The sequence below is a fragment of the Bos indicus genome, chromosome 11, assembly GCF_029378745.1.
Source record: "Bos indicus isolate NIAB-ARS_2022 breed Sahiwal x Tharparkar chromosome 11, NIAB-ARS_B.indTharparkar_mat_pri_1.0, whole genome shotgun sequence".
Lineage (NCBI taxonomy): Eukaryota > Metazoa > Chordata > Mammalia > Artiodactyla > Bovidae > Bos > Bos indicus.
The window spans coordinates 80701031-80726296 of NC_091770.1; the positions used below are offsets into that span (position 1 = coordinate 80701031).

The following is a 25266-nucleotide window of genomic DNA, read 5'->3' on the forward strand; positions in this document are numbered from 1 at the left end:
GCTCAGTTACTATCCACTTTCTATATGCTTCCCAAGTGGCACAGTGGTAAAGAATCTGCCTGTCAATGCAAGAGATGCTAGTTCGATTCCTAGGTTGGGAATATCCCCTGAAAGAGGAAATGGCAACCCACTCCAATATTCTTGCCTTGGGAAATCCCATGAACAGAGGAGCCTGGCAGGCTACAGGCCATGGGGTCACAAAGAGTTCGATACAACTGAGCAACTGAACACACACACACATTAACCATGTCTTCTATATTTATCTCAGTCCCTGTGGGAAGGGTTGGGGGCTGCTGAGCCCTCTGTCTATGAGAGCACTTCCCTGCACACATGTACGGGGGGAACAAGAACTGAGCCCCTTCAGGACGTCTACTAAGTTCACAGTGAAATTCATCTTGAGTATTTTTCCCTACATTTCCTGCAAATGGAAGCAGTTTTGGATTATGACTACAAATTGATGAAAACAAGTTTGTTCTGTTTAATATAGCCTTTAATTACCAAAATCAGATTTACATTAAAAGACTTGAGCATTTTTGACAGATACTCATTTTTAACCAGAGAAAATATTGTCTGCTTTTATGTTTGAGGAAATTATATTTATTTATTAATGCTCTTCATTAACTTAAAAAAATTTTTTTCTCCCAGGGCTTATTTTAACAGAATTTAGAGTAGAAAATCAGAGATTGATTCTCTCCTCCCCCATAATATGTTAAAATATACATGGCTATAAATGCTTCAAACTTCTTTTAAACTTTGAAAATAATTCTTTTGTAATACTAATAAAACCTTAGGAAATTTTGAGATTTAGTTTACATTTCTTGATGTCAAATACTTTAGCCTTTTTTGTTGTTGTTGCATAAGTAATAGAAGAATCAAAATTGTTTCCCTTAGTTCTCATCTTCTTAGAAAATATATTATTTCACCTTAATTCTCACTTCATCATTCTTAGACACCTGCTGTCAGGATGATGCTTTATTATGTGATTTAGCATGATATTGATATGCAATATTATTATCCAGGCGGTATAATATTGATTATACATTACAGATAGGAAACTGTGTAACTTACCTACATGACATGAAACAACCAAAACTTAAATGAATTTTGTGAAAATGTATTTCTGTTACGAATAGCATAGTCACTTATTTTGTTATAAAGTTTCTCTTCTCATCTTTGTTGTATGGTATCTTTAATATTATTCTGTAGTAGCCTCTCAGCCATCAACTGCTGATGTAAAGCTACTTTTCCAATGAATTAGCCAAATCACTGAGAGGTTTTGAAAATTACTATAAGTTGGTGTTACAGTTGCCCTGCACATTCCTGTGACTTAGTTTAACCTTATTGCTTTAGTTCAGCAGATATCTCAATAACAATAAGGAACAGAGGGGATGATGCCTACAGAGGAAATGTGTACGGCGACACTATTATTGTACAACAGCACATCAGCATGGATGGAAGTCGATCTTACAAACTGAAGAGTGCAACAGGTTTGTTATGAATTTCTCTTTTATTTTGGAGAACTAATAGTACACATCCAGTTAAAAAGAGGTCATTGATTGTGCTGGTATCACTGGAAGGATACGTCTCATCTCTTGAAACTTCCTTCTTGTAAGAGGATTGGTTGGTTGCATATATGTGCATATACACATGTATGTATACATACATACATATATTACACATTGTTGTATTACCACAAGGGATTCTACAGCAAAAGTTTGAGTAGCAGAATTTGGGTCAGTTTGAAACAGTCTGTGGTATGCCATTTTGATCTTCTTTCACCCCTATAGTTACTATCACATGTGGAAAGAGAAGGTTAGTGAAAGGTGGAAAAGGGCATAAAGGAAGAGGAGGGGAGTATAAAGAGATAGATGAGAAGAAAAAACCAAATGTTTAGCTCTGGAAAGTAGAGAAACGCTGTCACTACATCTTTGTGCTTCTGCCTCCTCTGTACTTGTGTCGTGACTTGTGTTGCCCCAGTTCATTCAGATGTGTGTACCTTCAACGTACCTTTCTTAATGACATCAGGAAAATAGTTAATATTTATATTTATAAATAATTGCTCGTTTTTAAAAATGTATTACTGCCCTAGAAACAGTCTGATCATTTTGTGTTTCTCATAACTAGGTGCTGTGATTTCTACTAAGAAAGAAGAACTGATTGGAATTCTTGATCATTTTAACATTCAGGTAATTTCTAAATCTGTGTTTCAGATTAATAAATACAGCTGGCTACTTTTTTGTGTGATTTCATTTGTGGTATAGAAAGAATTTGAATGGCCTCATATGAGTAAATTGACCACAGGAAGAATATATTTAACTATTGTTAGTAAGCTTCTAATGCATCAGGTACCTTCAAGACATAACATCTTTAATTTGATAGAACATATAAGAATATCTTGTCTATATTAATATATGCTAAAATTTATGTTAAAAAAATGTACGTAATAAAGTTTCTTGGCTTTCTGCTGTCCAAGTCAGAATAGCATCATAGTTTCCTAAACTTGGTTGCTAAGTTTCTTTTGTAGAAAGGACATTTATTCTAGAAAGATAAAGAAAACATTTCTTTATATATTTTGGATTTATTTCATCACCTACAGGTGGATAAGATTTGAGTCCATTCTGCTAAGATACTTTGAGCACTTGGAAACGGGGTTCAGATAGTCCGGTAACATTAGCCCTGGAATTGTCTTGGGGGGAATATCTAATCCGGACCCTTTATTCTGTAGATGAGAAACTCGGAGCCAGCAAGAGTAAATGTGCACTTACAGTTGTCTAGGCGTGGTTACTGACAGAGCCTGTAATGGGCCCCAGATATCTCTGTTCAGTTCTAATGCTCTATCCACTGTATCAACTTGCCTTACTCCAGGACTAAGAACACCAAGATTAAACACTAAGGGGAAAAAGCAATTATGTGTCTGGGTCTCTTTCCCAGTTTGGTTTAGAACAAGTTGTCCAGAAAAACTTCCTGTAACGATAGAATGATAGATATTAGGTATTACTGATGTCCAGTGGGGTGGCCACTAGCCGCGCGAGCATCTGAAATGTGTGACGGCTGAGAAATCAAATATTTTATTGTGTTTTACTTAAGCTGAATGTAGCTAGCTGCTTGCATATTGGGCAGCACAGGTTCAGAAAAATAGTGAAATCTGAGGAAAAGCAGATACAGCGTAGAACACAGGCCAGTTTGTTAACTGAAGTCAGCAAAACCGAAAGTTAGAGTTTATGGAATCACAGGTGTTGGGAGAAACTTGAAGGGCATCCAGTGTCGTAACATACCGCATGCTCACGTTGTGTGCAGTCTCCACCACGTGTTCCTTCAGCAGGTGCCTGAGCGGGCGGTGGTGGGAAAATGATCTCTGCCTGAGGCTGCTGACCCATGTAGCTGACTGTATTTATTAAAAAGTTGTTTATGGGAAAAGCTCAATCTCTTTTCTCCTAAGTGCCCACTTCCTTGGGGAATATAAAAACATGTTTCTTTTCTTCTGAAATATTTGAAGATATCATAACTGCTTTAGTCCTCTTCTTACACAATTCAGTTAACTAAAGATTCAAGTTCATTGATCAAAAGTGCGAAAGGTCTAGAGCCACACTGAATATCCAGTAATCACTAATCACGTGTGGATGCGTATTGTGCACTCAGAATGTGGGTAGTCCAGATGGAGGGGTGCTGTAGTGTGAAATGATACACACTGGGTGCTGAAGACTTAATGCAAAGGAGTAACTCAGTTTTCATACTGACTACATGTTGTGCTCAGTCTCGCTCAGTCATGTCCGACTCTTTGTGGCCCCATAGACTGTAGCCTGCCAGGCTCTTCTCTGTCCATGGCATTTTCCAGGCAAGATTGCATGTTAAAATGATAGTATTTTAGATACACTAGATTTAAAATATATTACAAACATCAGTTTCACCTGTTTCTATATTTTTAATGTAGATACTAGAAAGCTTGATTGTGTGTGTCGTTTGCATTGTATTTCCGTTGGATGGTGTGGCCTAGAATTGTCAGAAGAAAGGAGGGTGTTTAATGTCTTTAAGTACCCAGTTGCATTTGTCCATCAAACCTCTTACTTTTTCTCTGAAGTTTACCTGTTTGTGCTTGCCTTTTGCTTACTCCAGGGTCTTGACATATAAGGGTGCCAGATTTTTAAATAATCTCTAGTATAAAAACTAGGAACTCCATTTCAGAGGATGTGGAAAAAAAGAACATGAACTTTGGCAAAGCTGTTAATCCAGAGTTGGTGATAAAATGGCTGTCATTAAAGCTTAGTTTTAAGAAATTAGTTGCTGTGTGAAATTAAGATACCACATAGGCAATTGTCTTAGTTTTAAGAAATTAGATGCTGTGTGAAATTAAGATACCACACAGGCCTTGTTTGGAAGAAAAAAAAGATGACAATCAGAGCCTTAGCTACCTATATAATGAGAAAAATGTAACAGGGATTTCTTTATAACTGCATAAATCTTTTTTATCATCTTGAAAGGGAAGACCCAAAATCTTGCATGAAAGAAAGATTTTCACCAGGAGTATACTAAATAAAGTACAATCAGTATTCTACAGATGGTAAAATAAAGGAGTTACACATTTTTTCATTTCTGCTGATCCTTCATATTTTGTGCTTTACAAACAAGATTATATTCTGACATTATTTCTGACTTTGTTGGCAACGCACTCCAGTATTCTTGCCAGGGAAATCCCATGGACAGAGGAGCCTGGTGGCTACAGTCCATGGGGTTCACATAAAAGTCAGACACGACTTAGTTACACAAATTAATACCAAAGATATAAGTGGGAAATGACTGTGAATCTTTTTGAAACAAGTAGGAAAAAAAATTCTTAATTCCTCATGAAGAAATAACAGGAAATAAGAAATCTGAAGAAATGCTGTACAAAAAATAAACAATACTTGTCATTTTAATTCTGATGAGAAGTAATGGAGTCGGACTTTTTGTATTTAGTTGGAGGAAGTAATTAACTTGCCTGAGACTACACAGAATGTTCAGACAGCCAAATAAAAGCCCAAGTCAGCTGCTTACACGCTAGAGAACTTCCAACTTTGTAATCTGATGGTTAACCAGTAGCACAGGAGTGGTATCTATAAAACAGGTGGAAGGAATGAAAACTTTCTAATAAAAACACTTGTTTAGAAAGTTCTTATATCCTTATGTAATGGGAGAATATTTAATTTTGGCTGTAGTATTTTTAATTGGAGGATAATTGTTTTACAGTGTTGTGTTGGTTTCTGCCATACATCAACATGAATCAGCCTTAGGTGTAGTATTTGTTTCACTACCATGAAATTTTGAAATATTTTCTTTTCATTAAAAGTTTCTAAGATTTTCTTTTTGTGTATTTAATGCTCTAACCTCCAGCTAGTACCTAGCCTTCCTGATGGAAGCATAGGTCACTTATAATGGATATCTTAGTTCAGTTCTCCTTAAGGCATTAAAATGAAATATTTAAAGATAATCTTTTGTTTGTTTGTTTGTTTCAGGTAGATAATCCGGTTTCTGTTCTAACACAAGAGATGAGCAAGCAGTTCTTGCAGTCTAAAAATGAGGGAGACAAGTACAAAGTAAGAAGCACTGAAATAAACATAAACCTACCTAAAAAAGAAGACATTTATAAATTAAGCATGTATACTGAGCATTAATCTTGGTCATATAGTAAATACCAAGTATTTTTTTAAGCCACTGTATAAGGTAATATTGTATGACTAATTTAGAAAATTAAGGTGGAAGTATAATTTTACTGATAAATCCTTGCTGGGACTTTTTTGGCTTTTAATTCTGAGAGTGAATTCTAAAACTTATATTTGTAGAAATAGAAGGGAATGAGTGACCGTATATACATAATAACTTTTAAACATTAGGTTATTTAGTACTCTTTAAAAAGCCAACAAAATATATGACTACTACTGCAGCTTGCAGTGTGAATTTTGAATGGTTTTGGTGTTTGCTATGCTAAAAAATTATGTGCATTGAGATCAAGGATACGAATGTTTTCTCTGTTTTAACATTCGCTTAAATAATGGAAGAACAGTGAAAATGAGAATTCAGAATGGTATTATCTTCACACCAAATGAGTTTTCTTTCACAAGGCTTTAAGAACTTTTGCAAGTAAACATGTATGTTTGAATGTAGCACTTTAAGTAAATTTGTATACATAAATAAAATGTGTTCTTTTGTGTTTGTGTTTAGTTTTCAGAGACCAGATTCTTTTTTTTTCATAGTCACATGGAAGTTTACAAACTCCTAATTATATTTTTCTTGTTTATTTAGTTCTTTATGAAAGCAACCCAACTTGAACAAATGAAGGAAGACTATTCATACATTATGGAAACAAAAGAAAGAACAAAAGAGCAGATAAATCAAGGAGAAGAGGTTTGTAAGCACTTAATGCAATTGTTTTTTGAAATCAGTCAAATTCTTACACCAGGTAAATGGTATTATAAAATTATATACCGATGTATCTATATATGTGTACCTATATAAAAATAGTAACATTTTTGTGTGTTTTTTACCTTCAGGGTATGTATTAGCCTTTGCTTTTTTTGTTTTATAATAATGGGTATATCCATGTCTTAATCATAGACTGGAGGGCAGGGCAGTATCTAACCTACTTATCCCTTGCTGTATGGCTAGTTGCTTCCATAATAATGTGTCACTAATTCCCACTGGGCAGTAGTTTAAAAACTATATTTCTTTTGATGGGAAAATAAGCAGGAGCCTCAGCTGGTATTTAACATAATATGCATTTATAATTGGAGAAGGCAGTAGCACCCCACTCCAGTACTCTTGCCTGGAAAATCCCATGGGTGGAGGAGCCTGGTAGGCTGCAGTCCATGGGGTCGCTAAGAGTCGGACACGACTGAGCGACTTCCCTTTCACTTTTCACTATCATGCATTGGAGAAGGAAATGGCAACCCACTCCAGTACTCTTGCCTGGAGAATCCCAGGGACGGGGGAGCCTGGTGGGCTGCCGTCTATGGGGTCACACAGAGTTGGACATGACTGAAGTGACTTAGCAGCAGCAGCAGCATTTATAATTATAGATGACTCTTCATTATGTTCATTAAATGTTAACATTCTTTTAGTGCCTTATGTTTCAGCTGTTTATCTAGTACTTTAAGTCCCAGCAGTTTTTCTTTGATTCTGTATCTTGTTCTTTTGTCATTTAATCAGTTTTATGCAATTAATTGCTTTCAGCAACTTCATAGTATGTTCTTTTGAGACACACTTTTATTAATGATTGACCCAAGTTAAATTTATTAGATGTTGCACTGACCTTTTTACTTCAAATTTTTGAGGAATACATATTTAAAATTGGGTTTATAGTTATATGGTTCACCAAGTGAAAACTGAAAAAGTCAGGATGAGTATATTTATTTTTATTCCTACATTATTGCTTTGAACCTGAGGTATGTGATACTGTGTGCAAGGAGGTGCTATAAGCCATAGAATTGATATAGTACATGTTCTTTGAATATCAGTGTTTATTACTGGGGAAAGGAAATACATATTCAGACAAATATGCATAATATATATTAATGTATATTATCTTAAAAACAATGGATCAGGACTTTGAAGAAATTTGTTTGCTTTAAATAGCTTGATGTTTAAATACCCACTTTCTTCACGGTATACTTTGTCATCAGCAATTGAAAGTAATTTGTTTATGAAGTTTAAGAAGTATTTCCCTGTATCATGTAGCTGAGTTTCTTACGTATAATATGCACTTTGTAAGAAGTTTTTTTCTGATTGATTAAATGTACTAGATTCTCAAAATAAACCCTGGATTAGCCTTTAAGAAGTGGAATGTGACCTAATGCAACATTGTAAGTCAACTATACTTCAATAAAAATTTTATTTAAAAAGCAATCAGGAAAGGATTCAGTGGGAGATACAAATAAAAATAAGTCGGAGAAAAGAAATAGAACGTGAAGATTAGAAACTGGAAGTCATTCAGCCATCAAATACTGAGTTCCTATCGCATGCCTTCTAGCATTGTGCTTTGGCCGTGGCCGTATAGCGGTAAATACCTAACAAGATTCTTGGGGTCATGTACCTAACTATGCAGCAGAAAGCACATGGTAAATAATTGAGTATGGTGAGTGCTCCTAGAGGAGTTAAAGATTAGTTTTAATAGGTTACTAGCAACAAGGGGCAAGTCAGGGGCAGTGGGAGGGGTGTAGTTATTAAGTAAGTAATGCCTCAGGTAAGATGTGAAGGGTGAAGAATAACAGACAAAGGATGGTGAGAGTGAGGAAGTGTGTTCCAAGAAATAAGCACAGATGGAGTTTTGGGCAAGAGAGCATTTGGTGTTTTTAAAAAGCTGCAGGAATTCTACATTGTCTAGAGTGAGGAACACAAGAATGAGAGTTAGAAGGCCAGGTTGTGGGGGAGCTTTGAAACTTAAGGGCAGTACAACACATGAAAGTGGATGGCTTGACTGAATGTGTATTTTCAGTAGATCACTCTGCTACAGAAGAGAGTGAACTACTCTAAGGACAGAATATACATAGAGAGATCAATAAAGAAGGTATTGTTGTCCAAACAAATGATGACGATGAGGTAAGTTAGAATAGTGGCCATGGTAAGATGGAAAAGAGCTTTGAAATGGTTTGGGCCAGTGTTACATGGAGCATGGAGGGTAGTGGTGAAAACAAAAGCCAGATTTGTGGGGCTGAAAACCAGGAAGAATGGAGGAGCTAGAGATAATTTTCATGAAACTTAGATGTAAAGGGGAAACCACTTTTAGAGAAAAAGGTGGTGCCTTGGGGTGGAAATTGTTGAGTTTGTTTGTAAATGGAAAAGATAAGTAAAGATTTAAATGTGATCCTGGAAAGGAGTCAATGAAAAGGAATAAGTGGAAAAAAGATGAAAAGATGGGATGAAAAATCAACTAATTTAGACCCCCTCAGAGGGCAGATGAGGAAAACAATGAAAACAGTGAGAGACTTTATTTTTTGAACTCCAAAATCACTGCAGATGGTGATTGCAGCCATGAAATTAAAAGACGCTTACTCCTTGGAAGAAAAGCTGTGACCAACCTAGACAGCATATTAAAAAGCAAAGATATTACTTTACCAACAAAGTTCCCTCTAGTCAAAGCTATAGTTTTTTTAGTAGTCATGTATGGATGTGAAAGTTCGACTATAAAGAAAGCTGAGTGCTGAAGAATTGATGCTTTTGAAGTATGGTGTTGGAGAAGACTTGAGAGTCCCTTGAACTGCAGGGAGATCCAACCAGTCAATCCTAAAGGAAATCAGTCCTGAATATTCATTGGAAGGACTGATGCTGAAGCTGAAACTCCAATCCTTTGGCCCTCTGATGTGAAGAACTGACTCATTTGAAAAGACCCTGATGCTGGGAAAGATTGAAGGCAGGAGGAGAAGGGAACAACAGAGGATGAGCTGGTTGGATGGCATCACTAACACGATGGACATGAGTTTGAATAAACTCCGGGAGTTGGTGATGGACAGGGAGTCCTGGCATGCTGCTGTCCATGGGGTCACAAAGAGTCAGACACAACTGAGCGACTGAACTGAACTGAGAAGGCAGAAGAGGGACTGGGCAGGATCCAAATAAGAGGGGGGACTGGTCTTAAGTATAATGAAGCTACCTCTTCCTTTTTAGCTGGAGGAAAAGACTGCTTTTCAGTTTATATATCAGGTTGTTGAAAGCTGTAAGAGCTTGCTTTCTACAGCTTCTGGATTCTATGAAAATAGGCATTAGGGAGGAGTGAGGGATTAGGGTGGTAGGTATATGAGGTTTGAGGAGAGTGATAATGGATTGAAATAATCCTGAAGAATGGGAAAGTGACTTCGATAGAGAAACACACTAAGATCCACAGCGAAGTCCCTATTTGAACACAGAAACTCTGAATGGAGAGGAGAGGCTCTCCAGTCAGGTGTGCAGCTTTAGAAGCTGTTCGTATATCACTGTAGTTAGTTTTTGCATAATTTTATTGATTAATTATTAAGAGAAAATTTTGATGAGAAAAAATATAACATTTGATTTTTAGAAATAAATTTCTTTTGACCTTTCCAGTATCATTGAAATGGATCTAGTGGTATACTTCACGCAGTCTGTCTCTTAGATAGGGAATTGAGAGAAAATGAGAAAACTGAGTTTTTGTGTGGCCTTGAAACTTTTATTCCTTCATTCTTCCTCATTTGAAGACTAGCCGTTTTTAGAGTGCAGAAATTAACAAAACTATTGCACATAGTAAAAGTATACCAAAGAAACAAAAATATTTTTATTTCTGCTCTAATTAAAGAAATAATTGCCTAGCAGATCTTTTTCAGTACTTGTTTAGGCAATGCGTTCAAAAGAAATATATTGGCAGAAAGTCTGTCTTTTTAGTGTTAGTAAGAAAAATTTTTTTTTTTTTTTAAAGCGACTTAGTGAACTAAAGCGCCAGTGTTTGGAGAAAGAAGAACGTTTTCAAAATATCGCTGGCTTAAGTACAATGAAGACCAACCTGGAATACCTGAAACATGAAATGGCTTGGGCAGTGGTAATTTCACTTAATTAATTATTCACACATATTTGTAATATGCAGAATATACTTGGTTATAGTTGGTCTTATATGTGACTCGCTATATAATTTATTTTTAGGTCAATGAAATTGAAAAGCAATTGAATGCTATCAGAGATAACATCAAAATTGGAGAAGATCGTGCTGCTAGACTTGAGAGGAAAACGGAGGAGCAGCAGGTGATTACACTTTTTTTATACCGAGGTAGAAGTTGGTTGAGTGGTAAATACGGGAATGATTTTCTGTTGAGGGTCCACATGGACCTTTGTACCATGAGCAGACGCACTTATATATTTACCTTTCCATTCTCTCTCTCTCTTTAAAAGTTACGTTTACACAATTCTGGAGTTATTTTCTATTTGTTTATTTATTTATTTGGCTGCATTGGGTCTTAATTGTGGCACCCAGGATCTTCATTGCATCGTGCGGGATCTTTTCCATGTAGCACATGGACTCTCTAGTTGTGGCACCCAGGCTTAGTAGTTGTGGCCCACAGGCTTAACTGTTCATGACATGTGGGATCTTAGTTCCCTGACCAGGGATCACATTTGTGTCCCGTGAATTACAAGGCGTATTCTTTTCTACTGGCCACCAGGGAAGTCCCTTCCCATTCTCTTTTAACAGCTTTACTGAGATACAGTTCATATACTGTACAGTCCACCCATTTAAAATTTACAGTTCAGTGGGTTTTTTTTTTTTTTTTTGTATGTTCACAAGGTTTAATAGCCACCACTGTGGAGTTCTCTGCTGTCTTGCCAGAAATAGATCTAACCTTTCTTTATAGGAGCCCCCATGTACTCAGGGTGACTGACTTGCATATTACTATTTCGTTCTACTTAGCTTATGAGCTTCTGGCTGCCAGGCTTGGTTGTACTACAGCGTGTAATCTTTCCCAGCTTGCTTTTTCCTGTCTACCCCTAAGATAAGCAGATAAGTGTTTTTCCTTTTAAGAGCTATAGCACTAATCCATGAAAGGTAATAGAGGAGTGTGTAAAAGTAACAGAAATGGTGAAAGCAGTACATTGTGATCTCTGGGCTGAATTTCTTATTCAATCTTCAGCTAGTAAATGGAAATTCAACCCCACCCACCTCTCTCACTTTACTTTTTTCCATTTCTGAGAGAATATTCTGAAATTTTCAGTCGATTTTTCTCAGCTTCGTTTCATAGCTTGTCCTTGGGGAAGACCTTGTTGGTTTCCTCTTTAGATATTTTCTCAATCTAAAAGTGAAATCAGTTTTAGTAATAAATGCTCCGTGTTTTTTCAAATGAAGAAAGGAGAATCTTGAGGCTGGATGATACTTAGTTCTGTAGGTATTTGCTCTGCTTGAGTATTTAAGTATTATACTGTGTAGTAAGTGGTAAATTTCATTAGAGTATGGATTGTCTTAATTTATATTTATATTCTTCCCACCATATCTTACATAAAAACCTTTTGTATAGTATATACTTGTTTATAGATTATAGCATAACTATTAAAGAGAAGGCTTCTGAAAAAATAGTATCTAAAGCAGATTTTAAATTTGTACTCACCTAATTTAAAACTGAAAATAGATGAATTTTGTTTAGTTTGTGTAACACCTGAACCAACTTTAATTATTATTAAAAACATACAGATTATACTGCTGATGTCTTCATAATAAAAATACACTATTATTCTATATAATGTTTCCTAAATGTCTTACATAGTTACAATCCCTAATCTGTATCTCCTATTCAGACTTTTATCTTGAGCACTTGATTTAAATATCTGTCTTCCTGTCTTTACCTGGATGTTCCAGACACTTCAAACTTAGCATGTTTAGTTGAATAGCTATGAAAGATACTTTACAGCCCACAAAGCTTGAAGGATACACTATCTGGCTCTTTCTAGAAAAAATTTGCTACTCCCTGATCTGAAACATTTTTTAAGTTTCAGCTTAAATGCTGCTTTGAAAGCATTCCTGACTTTTTCTGACAGACCTGTGAGTTCTTCCTGTGTGCTTTCACTATTAGAAATATACATACCCTACTTAAGCATTATTGCATCCAAACTGTATAATCCACATGCATGGTTGTTTCTCTGCTAAATTGTATCTGTCTCCCTTTACATTTACTAAATGTGAATTTAAGATTAAAATATATTTTAGAATATCAGAGAAATGCAAATCAAAACTATAATGACGTATCACCTCATGCTGGTCAGATTGGCCATCATCAAAAAATCTACAAATAATAAGTGGTGGAAGAAGGTGTGGAGAAAAGGGAACCCTCCTGTTACCACTGTTGACAGGAATCTAGATTCTTTCAGCCACTATGGAAGACAGTGAAGTTCCTTAAAAAACTAAAGATAGAGTTGCCATATGATCTAGGAATCCCACTCCTAGGCATATATCCAGAAAAGACAGATGCACCCCAGTGTTCACAGCACTATTTATTATAGCCAAAATATGCAAGCAACCTAAGTGTTCATCAACAGGTGAATGGATAAAGAAGTGGTATGTATATACAGTGGAATATTACTCAGGCATAAAAAAGAATGAGATGCTGCCATTTGCAGCAACGTGGATGGACCTAGAGATTATCATACTGTAAGTGAACTAAGACAGACAGACGTTATATGTGGAATCTAAGAAAAAAAGAAACAGTACAAATGAACTTATTTACCAAACGGAAACACCTCATAGACATAGAAGACAAAACAAATTTATGATTATCAGAGGGGCAAGGGAGGGGGAAGAGTAAATTATGAGTGTGAGATTAGCATTAACATACTATATACAATAGACAAGAAGGACTTACTATATAGCATGTATGTGTGTGCTTACTCAGTTATGTCCGACGCAAGAATACTGGAGCATTTTCATTGCCATTTCCTACTTCAGAGGATCTTTCCGACACAGGGATCAAACCTGTGTCTGTTATCCCTCCTGCCTTGGCAGGAAGATTCTTTATAGCTGGGCCACCTGGGAAGCCCACTGTATAGCATAAGGAACCTATATTCAATATCTTGTAATAACCTATAATGGAAAAAAAACTTGAGAATGAATATGTATATGTATAATTGAATCACTTTACGGTACACCTAAAACTAATGCAATATTGTAAATCAACTATACTTCAATAAAAAATATATATATTTTAGCATTTTATATAGTTACATTTATCTAATTACTGTCTATAGAGTTTAGTTAAAGCAAAATTAAGTTTATTTGAAATGTGAACCATATATAATTATTTTTTTAACTTTTCTGTTTATTGAAGACCAATAAAATATATTCCAACAATGTTAATTTTCTTAAAGGTCAGACTTAATGAAGCAGAAAAAAAATACAAAGACATTCAAGATAAACTAGAAAAGATTAGTCAAGAGACAAGTGCACGAGCGCCAGAATGTATGGCACTGAAAGCAGATCTTACTTCTAAGAAAAGGGCCTATAATGAAGCTGAGGTGAGAAAAAACTTTCATATCAAATATAAATACTGCTCCTCTGTCCATGGAACTCTCCAGGCAAGAATACTGGAGTAGGTAGCCATTCCCTTTTCCAGGGGATCTTCCTGACCCAGAGATTGAACCTGAGTCTCCTGCATTCCAGGTGGACTCTTTACTGTCTGAGCCACCAGGGAAGCCCATTAAAAACTTCATCATATCAAATATCAATACTGTTTGTTTATTTTTAAAAGTAGAGGTTTTGTAGTTATGTTGATTTTGGGCTTTAAAAAATGTTACGATTTCATGTGGCCATATATGTACTTCGTTTAAGTATATATTTCTGCATATATTCAACCTTTGATTTGACCATTTGGCAGAAGTGAACTTGAATAGAGTATTTGTTTTTTTATTTTACTGAAGTGTGTCTGATTTTTTGTTAGGTTTTGTATAATCGTTCCCTAAATGAGTATAAAGCATTAAAGAAAGATGATGAGCAGCTCTGCAGAAGAATTGAAGAACTGAAAAAAAGGTAAGGTAGTTACTTTGCAATTTTCATTTTTACCTCATTTTGTAATAAAGTAATCCAAGTGAAATGGAGGAAGTATTTTCTTTTCTTTTTTTTTTTTTAATTTTTTGTTTCGTATTGAGGTAGAGTCAATTCGGGCTTTCCTGGTGGCTCAGACAGTAAAGAATGTGCCTGCAGTGCAGGAGACCCAGGTTTGATCCCCTGTTCAGGAAGATCCCTTGGAGAAGGGTTCGGCTACCTACTCCAGTATTCTTGCCTGGAGAACTCTATGGGCCGGGGAGCCTGGCAGGCTATAGTCCATGGGATCACAAAGAGTCGGACACAACTGAGCAACTTAACATGCACACACACATACACACATGGTGGATTAAGTGTTGTGATAGTTTCAGGGGAACAGTAAAGGGACTCAGCCATACATATACATGTGTGGCTTTCTCCCCTAAACTCCCCGCTCATCCAGACTACCACATAACATTGAGCAGAGTTCCCACGTACTGTACAGTAGGTCCTTGCTGGTTATCCATTTTAAATATAACAGTGTATACACGTCCTTCCCAAACTCCCTGTTTCTTCCCCCCCCCCGCAACCATTAAGTTTCTCTACTACTGCAGAGAAATTTTATTACATCGCTTTATGTTTTTTACAGTGTTAGGCTTTTAACTTAACATTTCCGCTTTGGGTTATTTACTCTTAGTGCCGATCAGTCTTTGGAACCTGAACGGTTGGAAAGGCAAAAAAAAATATCTTGGTTAAAAGAGAGAATAAAGGCCTTACAAGATCAAGAAAGTTCAGTCAATCAAGAGATCGAACAATTTCAGCAAGCCATAGAAAAAGACAAAGAAGAACATACCAGGATTAAGTAAGTGTCTACATCCTTATATTTTTTCAGTTATTTGAAAATTATGTAGTTTTCCTCTTTATGAAAATAAAATACTTGGTTTTTATTTTGTTCTTTCTCATAATAATAAAGTATTATTAAAGTATCTTTCAAAATCACTTTCCTAATAAAACTTCTAAACTTGTAGAATTGGACAGTTTCTGGGTTTTCTTGTTTTTGTCACTGTTGCATTATTTTTAGTGGTCTTCTGACTGTTTTTTCCTGGTAACACAATTGTTTTCAAATAAAGAATCTGCCTTTAGTTCTTAGGATAGCTGTGTCATTTATTGGTATGCAGGTGTTAGGGGAAAAGTCTGGATATTTCTGTATAACCTTTTCATGTACCTATTCTGTTTTTCCACTTGTATTTTTTAGGAGAGAAGAGTTAGATGTGAAGACTACACTGAACTTTAACCAGAGGCAACTGAAAGAATTGAAAGATAGTAAAACTGATCGACTCAAAAGATTTGGCCCTCACGTTCCAGCTCTTCTTGAAGCCATAGATGATGCCTACAGACGGGGACACTTTACCTATAAACCTGTAGGCCCATTAGGTATTTGTCACCAGTTAGTCAGGATATCATAAAAATTAGAAATGTATTTTTATTTTCAGGAAGGAGTCTGTTGAATATAATTTTTTTTAAGCTCTGTCATCAAAGAACCATGTAGTTATGTGTAGACTTTGTACACATTCTAAGAAATAATGATAAAATCACTTTAAGCTTTGTAACTTTCCTCTGGTATCTTCTAAGCACAAAAAAATCAAGAGAACTTAGGAAAAGGAAAAGTAGCTATAGAGTTAAATAATCTGGTTCTGATTTTTTTTCCTGAATGAATAAATCAATAAACTAATTTGCATGCAATTGATTAGTAGGAAGTTTCTATTTAGATTGGACCACACTATTTTTGAGTTCTCTTTCAAATATAAATCTGGAATTATTTAACTATCCTCATATGTACATGAGAAAAAAATCAATTGAGGGACTTGCCTGTTGGTCCAGTGGTTAAGACTTTACCTTCCAGTGCAGGTCTGTGGGTTCAATTCCTTCATGGCCGAAAAACCAAAACATAAAATAGAAGTAATGTTGTAATAAACTCAATAAAGACTTTAAAAATAGTCCACATCAAAAAAATAGTTATTAAAAAATACATTGAGTTTTGAGGAGTTATTTTTAATTCTGTACATCATTAGGTGAAAATGATGCTACAGATACATTTTTAGTACAGTATTATATACTGCATTAAGTATTGTAGTAATGTCTCTTCATTTAAATGATATGTGTATACCTCTATACCAGGATCTATTTCAATAGGTGAGGTATTTTTTTCCGTCTCTAAATCTAAAATTTCAATATTAATCAGTTTCGCATTAAACAGTAGAGTCTGTAACCCTTTTGGCTTGATTTTCAAAACCATTCAGAGGCTGAATTAGTTTACACAAAGGAAAAACACTGTTGATTTACATTAGAGCAAGACAGCTTTTCATAGGATTCGGTGTTTTCCCCCCAGTGTATCCAGTGGGATGAGGGTATTTCCCATTTGATTAAAATAAGATCTGTAATATTATTTAAATTGCTTAGTATGAAACTATTTTAAAGTCATTTATGAACTGTTATACAAAGATAATAGTTTCCCTGGTGGCTCAGTTGGTAAAGAGTCCACCTGCAATGTGAGAGACCCAGGTTCAATCCCTGGGTTGGGAAGATCCCCTGGAGAAGGAAATGACAACCCACTGAAGCCTGGCGGGCTACAGTCCATGGGGTCACAAAGAGTCGGACATGACTGAGTGACTATCACTTCATACAAAGATAGTTACATTAATGTTTCAAGTATTTAACGGGCATTTTAATAGCTTTCTCTCATTTTTAGGAGCTTGCATTCATCTTCGGGACCCTGAGCTTGCTTTGGCTATTGAATCTTGCTTAAAAGGACTTCTTCAAGCCTATTGTTGCCATAACCATGCCGATGAAAGAGTGCTTCAGGCATTGATGAAAAAGTTTTATTCACCAGGGACCTCACGGCCACAGATAATAGTTTCTGAGTTTCGGAATGAGATGTATGATGTAAGACACAGGTAAGGCATCAGTAATTATTTAAAAACTGTTCTGGTTTTGTTTAGTCATGTACAAGATCAGAAAGAATTAGAACATTTTTAATGTTAACCATGTCTACACTACTGATCTGTAAAAATTCCATCAGCTACATCTTTAATTTGAATCTAGGCATTGAAGATACATAGATCAATAAATGAGAGATACTCCCTGCCTTTGAGGTCCTTACACGAGATCTGTTGTGGGAGACATACCAGGAAATAGACCTTGTGTGGCTTAGAAATTGTACTGAGGAATAAAATGGTGCATACCTATCCATGTTAAAAAGGAGGGTGTACAGCAGAGCTGTGGCACTTATTGGTCACAGTTCAACTAGAGGTGGTTTACAGAGTCCATAAAGAGCTGTGGTTGTTTTCTTTGATCTTTGTTTGACTGTTTACTTTGACCCTAACAAACCTCAAGGGCACCATACCCAAACTGGCCTCTTTGTTAGCTGCTAGCTAGCTAACAATTTACTCTCTTACACACACACACACACATATATGTATATGTGATATATATGTAAGGTATATCTTCCTACATATATATATATTCCTCTGTATATATATTTTCCTATTACTAGATTACAGTTTAAAATTTTTTTTTCCTCTCCCATTCCCATTTTTTTCTAATGAATACAATTTTTGCTTCTTTCAATTAAGTCTTATATTTGGAGACATGAAAGATGCCCTTTTTTTAAGCATGTTTTTTCCATATTTAATTTGATTGTGGTATTTTTCCTTTTACTTGGCTTTAGAAATCATGTTTTATTAAGATTTCTTCTAAGCTTAATTAGGATCATCAAAGCATTTTGTCCTGTAATTGCTCCTACCACTGAGGCTTGTCATGCTTGCCTGGAGTTTGATGTGCGGTTTTTCCTTTGTCCTCACCCTCTTTAGGCTTCTCCATTTTGTTGTTGCGTGAGCCTGTTTCATACTTGTCCTTTCCTTGTCTCATGATTGACCCCTTATCGCTACTATTCCTTCTTACTTTTAGTTCTCCTGTACTGATTTTACCACATGTCAGCAGGCAACTGATTGTGATATAAATTAAATATGAAGTACATCCCAGGGCAGTAGAGCAGAAGGAAGAGGTGGTTGTGACTGAGAGCTTTAGAGCTGGTAGGAGCAAGCCCATCCAGCCGTGGCACATGCCTACTTGAAAGTACTTGCTCCTCCCCAGCATAGAACCTGTGCTCTCAGTGGACTGGCCAGAGTCTATGTTTTACCACAGTTCCCTTCCACATCCCCTCCCTCTTAGACTCCTGCTTCCCACCCTCTCTCCCCTCCCTCCCTGCATTGTTTCACTGACATTGTTTGACATTTCTACAGCGCCCACCCCATTCTATCCTATCTTTGCTTTTACTTCCGCTTGATCTCTGTCCTAAGGTTACTATCCTGTTTCTCTGCCTCATTTTACAGGAAGGACTGCTTAGAAGAGTCGTCTCTGTCACTCATTTCTGTCTTCTTCCTTGAACCTTACCAGTCAAGCTTGTAGAACTTCATCACATCCCAGAACAGCGCTTGTCTAGGCACCAGCGAGCCTTGCTTGGCTTGGTCCTGGAGTCCTTCCTTGCTACTCACTGACTTGACCTATCAGCAGTATTTGCCGAAGTGTGTTCTCATCCTCTTGAGGCCTCGCTGCGACCTCTCAGGCTTACATGATCTGCCCTCTTGCCTTCTGTCCTGTCCTGTCCTCGTGTCCAGACACACTTGCCACACTGCTTGTCAACTGCATACCAACTTCCTGGCTTCTCCAACAGCCATTTTCAGGGTCTTTGCAAATGCTGCTCCCTTGGCGTGAAATGCTCTTCTTCAGGGTGCTAATGTGACTCCCATTCCCTTAGGTGTCTGCTCATTGTTATCCTAGTAAGGCTTTTCCTGACCTTTTCTGTGTGAAAAAGTACTTTTCCTTGCTTTTCTCTCTCCCTTCAATAGACTGTAAGCTTCATGGGGAGAAGGATATAGTCTGTTCTGTTCCTATCTCCTCATCCTCTGAACAGCATTTGGCACATAGTAGGTGCTCAGAAAGTACATGGTGAATTAATAACTAAGTGAAAAACATACACACACACACACACACACACACACACACACACACACGTATTTTGTTTTGGAATTCTAGAACTAAGCATTATGAATGCCATTGCCATTTCCCCATGTCTTTTAATTAATTGACTTTTATGTATATGTGGTAGCAGTATAGGACTTAAGGAAATTGTAATAATTAGTTACAGGGGGTGACAGAATATAATGATTAAGAATCTGGGTTCTAGAACTGAGCTGCCTGGTTTAAATCCTAGACTGACCTCTAAGTTAGCTTTATGACATCAGGGAACTTGCTAAACTATCTGAAGCTTCTTCACTTGAAAAAAAAGTATAATAATGTTACCTATCTCATATAGTTGTTCTGAGAATTAAATAAGCCAGCACGGTCATTTGTCTTTTGGTATCCACAGGGGATTGATTCCAGGGCCCTCTGTTGGTCAGAATCTGCAGATGCTCCTGTCCCATAGTCGGCCCTCTGTAGCCACAGTTCCTGATTCAGACAAGCATGGATACTGCAGGACCTACTGTATTCACTGAAAAAGAATCCATGTATAAGTGGACATGTGCAGTTCAAACCCGTGTTCAAGGATCAGCTGTACTTAGAACAGTGCCTAGTATGAAATGAATGTTTGCTAATAAGATAAAATTAAGCCTATTACAGGTGTTTTCAAATGTCTTCCATGTCTTGTTATTATCCATCATTTCCTCAACCTATTTAAAATATATATCTAATATATATAATAGAGCTTCCCTGGTGGCTCAGAGGTTAAAGTGTCTGCCTCCAATGCAGGAGACCTGGGTTCGATCCCTGGGTCGGGAAGATCCCCTGGAGAAGGAAATGGTAACCCACTCCAGTATTCTTGCCTGGAGAATCCCATGGACAGAGAAGCCTGGTAGGCTATAGTCCATGGGGTCACAAAGAGTAGGACACGACTGAGTGACTTCACTTTTACTTTCAATATATATAATATTAAAGTTGGGTAAGTTAATCCTTATGTATTTTTGTCTCCTAGAGCTGCATATCATCCAGAGTACCCAACAGTTCTGACAGCGTTAGAAATAGATAATGCAGTTGTTGCAAATAGCCTGATTGACATGCGAAGCATAGAGACAGTGCTGCTAATCAAAGTAAGTCCAGATGCTTCCTGTGTTTTATATTATTTTTAAATTTTCTAAACTTAAATTGGTTATATAAATTCTACTTAAGTACTTTACTTGATCTTTTATGAATTATTTTTCTTAACAAAAACCTTTTAGCTCTGTAAAATAAATCAATGTTTACTCTTTATCAGCATATGTATTTCCGTGTACTTGTTAGATTGTATCGCCAGTATTGTGTTTCATCTATTGGTATAAATTTGCTGAGAAGGGACAAGGAAATTCAAAACAAATCTGTAATTAATACAGTCTATTTTTCTCATTAATAGAATCTGAGAGGCAATGATAGCAGTCATCCAAATGTGTACATGTATATTGCAAGTTCATATTGTAATTATCTGTGGGCTTGGCCCTCTGATATTTTAGACAGATACGTGAAAGAAAATAATGAAGTCCCCTTGTAAAGATCTATTCCAGGAAAGGTTGATAAGGCCTCAGTTCAGTTCAGTTCAGTTGCTTAGTCATATCCAACTCTCTGCAACCCCATGAACCGCAGCACACCAGGCCTCCCTGTCCATCACCAACTCCCAGACTCCACCCAAATCCATGTCCATTGAGTCGGTGATGCCATCCAACCATCTCATACTCTGTCGTCCCCCTTTCCTCCTGCCCTCAATCTTTCCCAGCATCAGGGTCTTTTCAGATGAGTCAGCTCTTCGCATCAGGTGGCCAAAGTATTGGAGTTTCCCCAAAAAAAAAAAAAAAAAAAAACAACAACAAAGTATTGGAGTTTCAGTTTTAACATCAGTCCTTCCAATGAACAACCAGGACTGATCTGCTATAGGATGGACTGGTTGGATCTCCTTGCAGTCCAAGGGACTCTTAAGAGTCTTCTCCAACACCATAGTTCAAAAGCAGCAATTCTTCTGCGCTCAGCTTTCTTTATAGTCCAACTCTCACATCCATACATGACCACTGGAAAAACCATAGCCTTGACTAGACGGACTTTGGTGATAAAGTAATGTCTCTGCTTTTGAATATGCTGTCTAGGTTGGTCATAACTTTCCTTCCAAGGAGTAAGCGTCTTTTAATTTCATGGCTGCAATAAGCCTAATCACCTTACTTCCTCTAGGAAGTAAAATATTAAAGATTTCCAGGTTTTCCCTACATAATTCAGTGTACTAATCTTTTCTTGGAATTTGCTCTTCACTCATCTTTTCTAGGGTGTAAAAGACATTTAGAAAAAAGTAAGATTTCATTTTTCTATGAAAAATAAGATTTCTAAGGTAAATATTATTATATGAAAAGGTACTTAAGATTTTTTATTTTAATGGATAGCAGTATTAGAATTTAAAAATAAAATATGTCAGTTTGTCATAGAACATTGTTTCCTATGTTTTTAAGACTTAGTTTAATTCTTTGAATCTTGAAAACAGTTTTTTAAATTCTTCTACTTATCTTCATGGAATTATTTCATTGGAATGTTTAAACAAAAATAATTGAATCTTAAACTAGTGATAGGTAACATTTTGAAATTATATACAGTGGAAATGCTTTGGCATATTTTAAAAATGTATTTTTCCCTCTATATTTTTTAGAATAATTCTGTAGCTCGTGCAGTGATGCAATCCCAAAAGCCACCCAAGAATTGTAGAGAAGCTTTTACTGCTGATGGTGATCAGGTTTTTGCAGGGCGTTATTATTCATCTGAATATACAAGACCTAAGTTTCTAAGCAGAGATGTGGATTCTGAAATAAGGTTGGTATGCAATGTAGCTTTATTGTATTATTCCCACCCTTTCCTTTTGATTTATTTACTTTTTGGCGGTGCTGGGTCATCTTTGCTACAGGTAGGCTTTCTCTAGTTGTGGAAAGAGAGAGCTACTTTCTAGCTGAGGGTGTATGGGCTTCTCATTGCAGTGGCTTCTCTTGTTGCAGAGCATAGCTCTAGGGCGTATAGGCTTCAGTAGTTGTGGTCTTTGGGCTTAGTTGCTCCACAACAGGTTGGATCTTCCCAGATCGGGGGATCAAATCCATGTCTCCTGCATTGGCAGGTGGACTCTACCACTGAGCCATCAGGGAAGCCCCTGAACTTTGTTGTTTTTTTATTTTTTTAAACTGTTTTTCACATTAATGAACTTTATTGATTGAAAATACAATGTTATTATGATACTTTGTGTCATCTGTTTTGACCTGAACAAGTATAGTAGTTGTCTGATATTTGGAAGTTTAAAAACAATTCACTGGTGTTTTTCAAATACAGAAAAATATAAATTGGAAAACAAAAGTAACTCATAATCTCATTTCCCGACAGTCCCTATTGACATTTTAAAAATAATTAAAAGTAATATATGCACATGGTGAGAAAATTCAAACAGTCCAGAAATGTATGCATTGAAAAGTGAAGCCCTTTGCCCCCATCTCTCTTTCAAAAGTAAGGTAATACTTTAACAGTTTCTTACATATATTTCCGGAATGGTTTATATACTTGTACTTTCTTATATTTATTTCCAGAACAGTTTGAAATTGAGATATAATTCAAGTGTACAATTGAGAGATTTTTGTGCAGCCATAACTATTATCTCAGTCCAAGCATTTTGGTCACACCAGAAGGAAAACTCCTGCCCATGAGCAGTTGTTCCCTCATTCCTCCCCACCCTCAGCCTCTGGCAACCACTACTCTATTTTTGGATTTGTCTTTATGGATTCGTTTACTCTGGATACTTCATATAAATGCAGTTATATAAAATGCATCCATTTGTGTCCAGCTTCTTCCACTTAGCATAATGTTTCAAAGTTCACACATTTGTGCTGTGTATAAGTATGCATATGGTTTCTATGTCTTGCTTTTTGTCTCTCAATATTATATCTTGGGCAGGGCTTCCCTGGTGGCTCAGTGGTAAAGAATCTGCCTGCAATGCAGGAGACACGGGTTCGATCCCTAAGTTAGGAAGATCCCCTGGAGTCGGAAATCGCAACCCACTCCAGTATTCTTTCCTGGGAAATCCCATTGACAGAGGAGCCTGGTGAGCTACAGTCCATGGGGTCGCAAAAGAGTCAAATGTGACTTAGCGACTAAACAGCAACAATTAAATCTTGGAGATTGTTCCATATCAGCACAGGTAAAGCTGCCCTGTAATAGATGCTTGACCAGTTCCTTTTGATGGACAGAGACATTGTCTGCAGTTTTCTCTTACTATAGCAGCGCTGCAGTGAGAACATGTGTGTCTTGGCATACTTTTGAAAGGATGTGCATAGCTTAAATTCTAAATAGTAAAAATGCTGAGTCAAAGGATATGTGGATTTTAAAATAATTTAATAGTCATTGTTAGTGTTTTAGTAACATAAAATTTATGGGCCAATTTAAAATATTTAATAACATTAAATAATTACATTATTTTTAGTACTTAATAATGTTAAATGAGCCTTAGTATTTGTTAAAAGAAATAATTTAATATTTAAAATTTTTTGATTTACATAAATTGATCACTTAATAGCAGTTACCAAATGACTACAGAATAATTGATTTCCCTAATGCCCTCTCATACTATGAAGATATGAAGAATGCTTCTCTGTGCCCCATCAACTCAGTACTAGCAGATTCCCGTTGATGAAAGATTTCCCTGAAAAAGATTTTGTGTCTGGCCCTGTTTTTACCAGAAATATAAAAGTACTCTCCTCTTTCTCTCATTTGCTCTTTTGTTTATCATTCATTCAACATTTACTGATTGTTTTTTTAATTTTGAAAGTTCCGCCAGGTAGCATGGCTATAATAATAGTACATCAGATTTAAAATGCCCTGTTATTCCGTATACAAGTAAAAAATAAAAATATTGCTAGTTGAACCATGGACTGAAAGATGATTTTAGAATTCAGAGATGTTAAACTGTGGGAAAATATGCTTTTAGTGAAATCTGGCATACACTTTTTATCAGAGAAAAGCTCTTCTTAACTGCACAGGTGGTTCTCTTCCACCAGGCACACGATTTTGGAACAGGTACTTGGGTCAGTGAGGCAGGGAAAAAGATCACTTCTGAAGGCAGATGCCTCTGCTGGTGTGGAGACCCTTCTGGCTTCGGTATCTGCTGACCTTATCCTCCACCTCTTTCGTTGTCCTCCTCACTTCCCCTTTCTCTCCCCACACATTCGTAGTGTTTATTCACCACCACAAATGCAGGAGTCTGTTTCTCGCTTCATGTATTTCTTTTTATCTTCTCCTCCAGTTGCTGCAGCTGGGGAAAACTTCAGAGAACACACATCAGTTGTCTCTTCTCCCAGACTTGCTCTTATGTTCCCATAGTGGTGTGGACATGCAGTGCGGTATCCCATTCACATTTCAATATTATTGTTTATTTCCTGACGCTTGGGCTTTTTGTTTAATTTCTTCTTGCCTTAATTCTTTTTCTATCTCTGCTTATCACTGTGCATAGTACCTTTCACAGGTAGATCATAAGTACTTATGAATGAAATAAGTAAAATTTAATTCCAGTTTAAAAGATGTTTTTTGAAATCTCCATGTTTCCATGTTATGAATTACTTGTTAGGAATAGAGAACTGGTTTAACTGCATAAGGTTTGGCAAAACTCTGTTACAAATAAGGCTTTCTTTGTAAAGATCTAAATATTTATAATATTCAGAAGTAGATTTAAAGTATTTTTTTACCCTCTCTTTTCTATTAAG

General features: G+C 36.4%; 1 protein-coding gene across 1 annotated transcript in view; it reads left to right on the plus strand.

The window, feature by feature from the left end:
- SMC6 (structural maintenance of chromosomes 6) overlaps window positions 1-25266 on the plus strand; it is a 75050-nt gene that overhangs the window by 23259 nt on the left and 26525 nt on the right. The window contains exons 5-17 of the mRNA XM_019970670.2: window positions 1351-1487; window positions 2125-2186; window positions 5490-5570; window positions 6277-6378; window positions 10397-10516; window positions 10618-10716; window positions 13819-13965; window positions 14388-14476; window positions 15168-15332; window positions 15726-15904; window positions 17220-17424; window positions 20502-20616; window positions 22185-22345. Of these exons, the coding sequence (XP_019826229.1) occupies window positions 1351-1487; window positions 2125-2186; window positions 5490-5570; window positions 6277-6378; window positions 10397-10516; window positions 10618-10716; window positions 13819-13965; window positions 14388-14476; window positions 15168-15332; window positions 15726-15904; window positions 17220-17424; window positions 20502-20616; window positions 22185-22345 (1662 nt within the window). The remainder of the gene's footprint in view (window positions 1-1350; window positions 1488-2124; window positions 2187-5489; window positions 5571-6276; window positions 6379-10396; window positions 10517-10617; window positions 10717-13818; window positions 13966-14387; window positions 14477-15167; window positions 15333-15725; window positions 15905-17219; window positions 17425-20501; window positions 20617-22184; window positions 22346-25266) is intronic.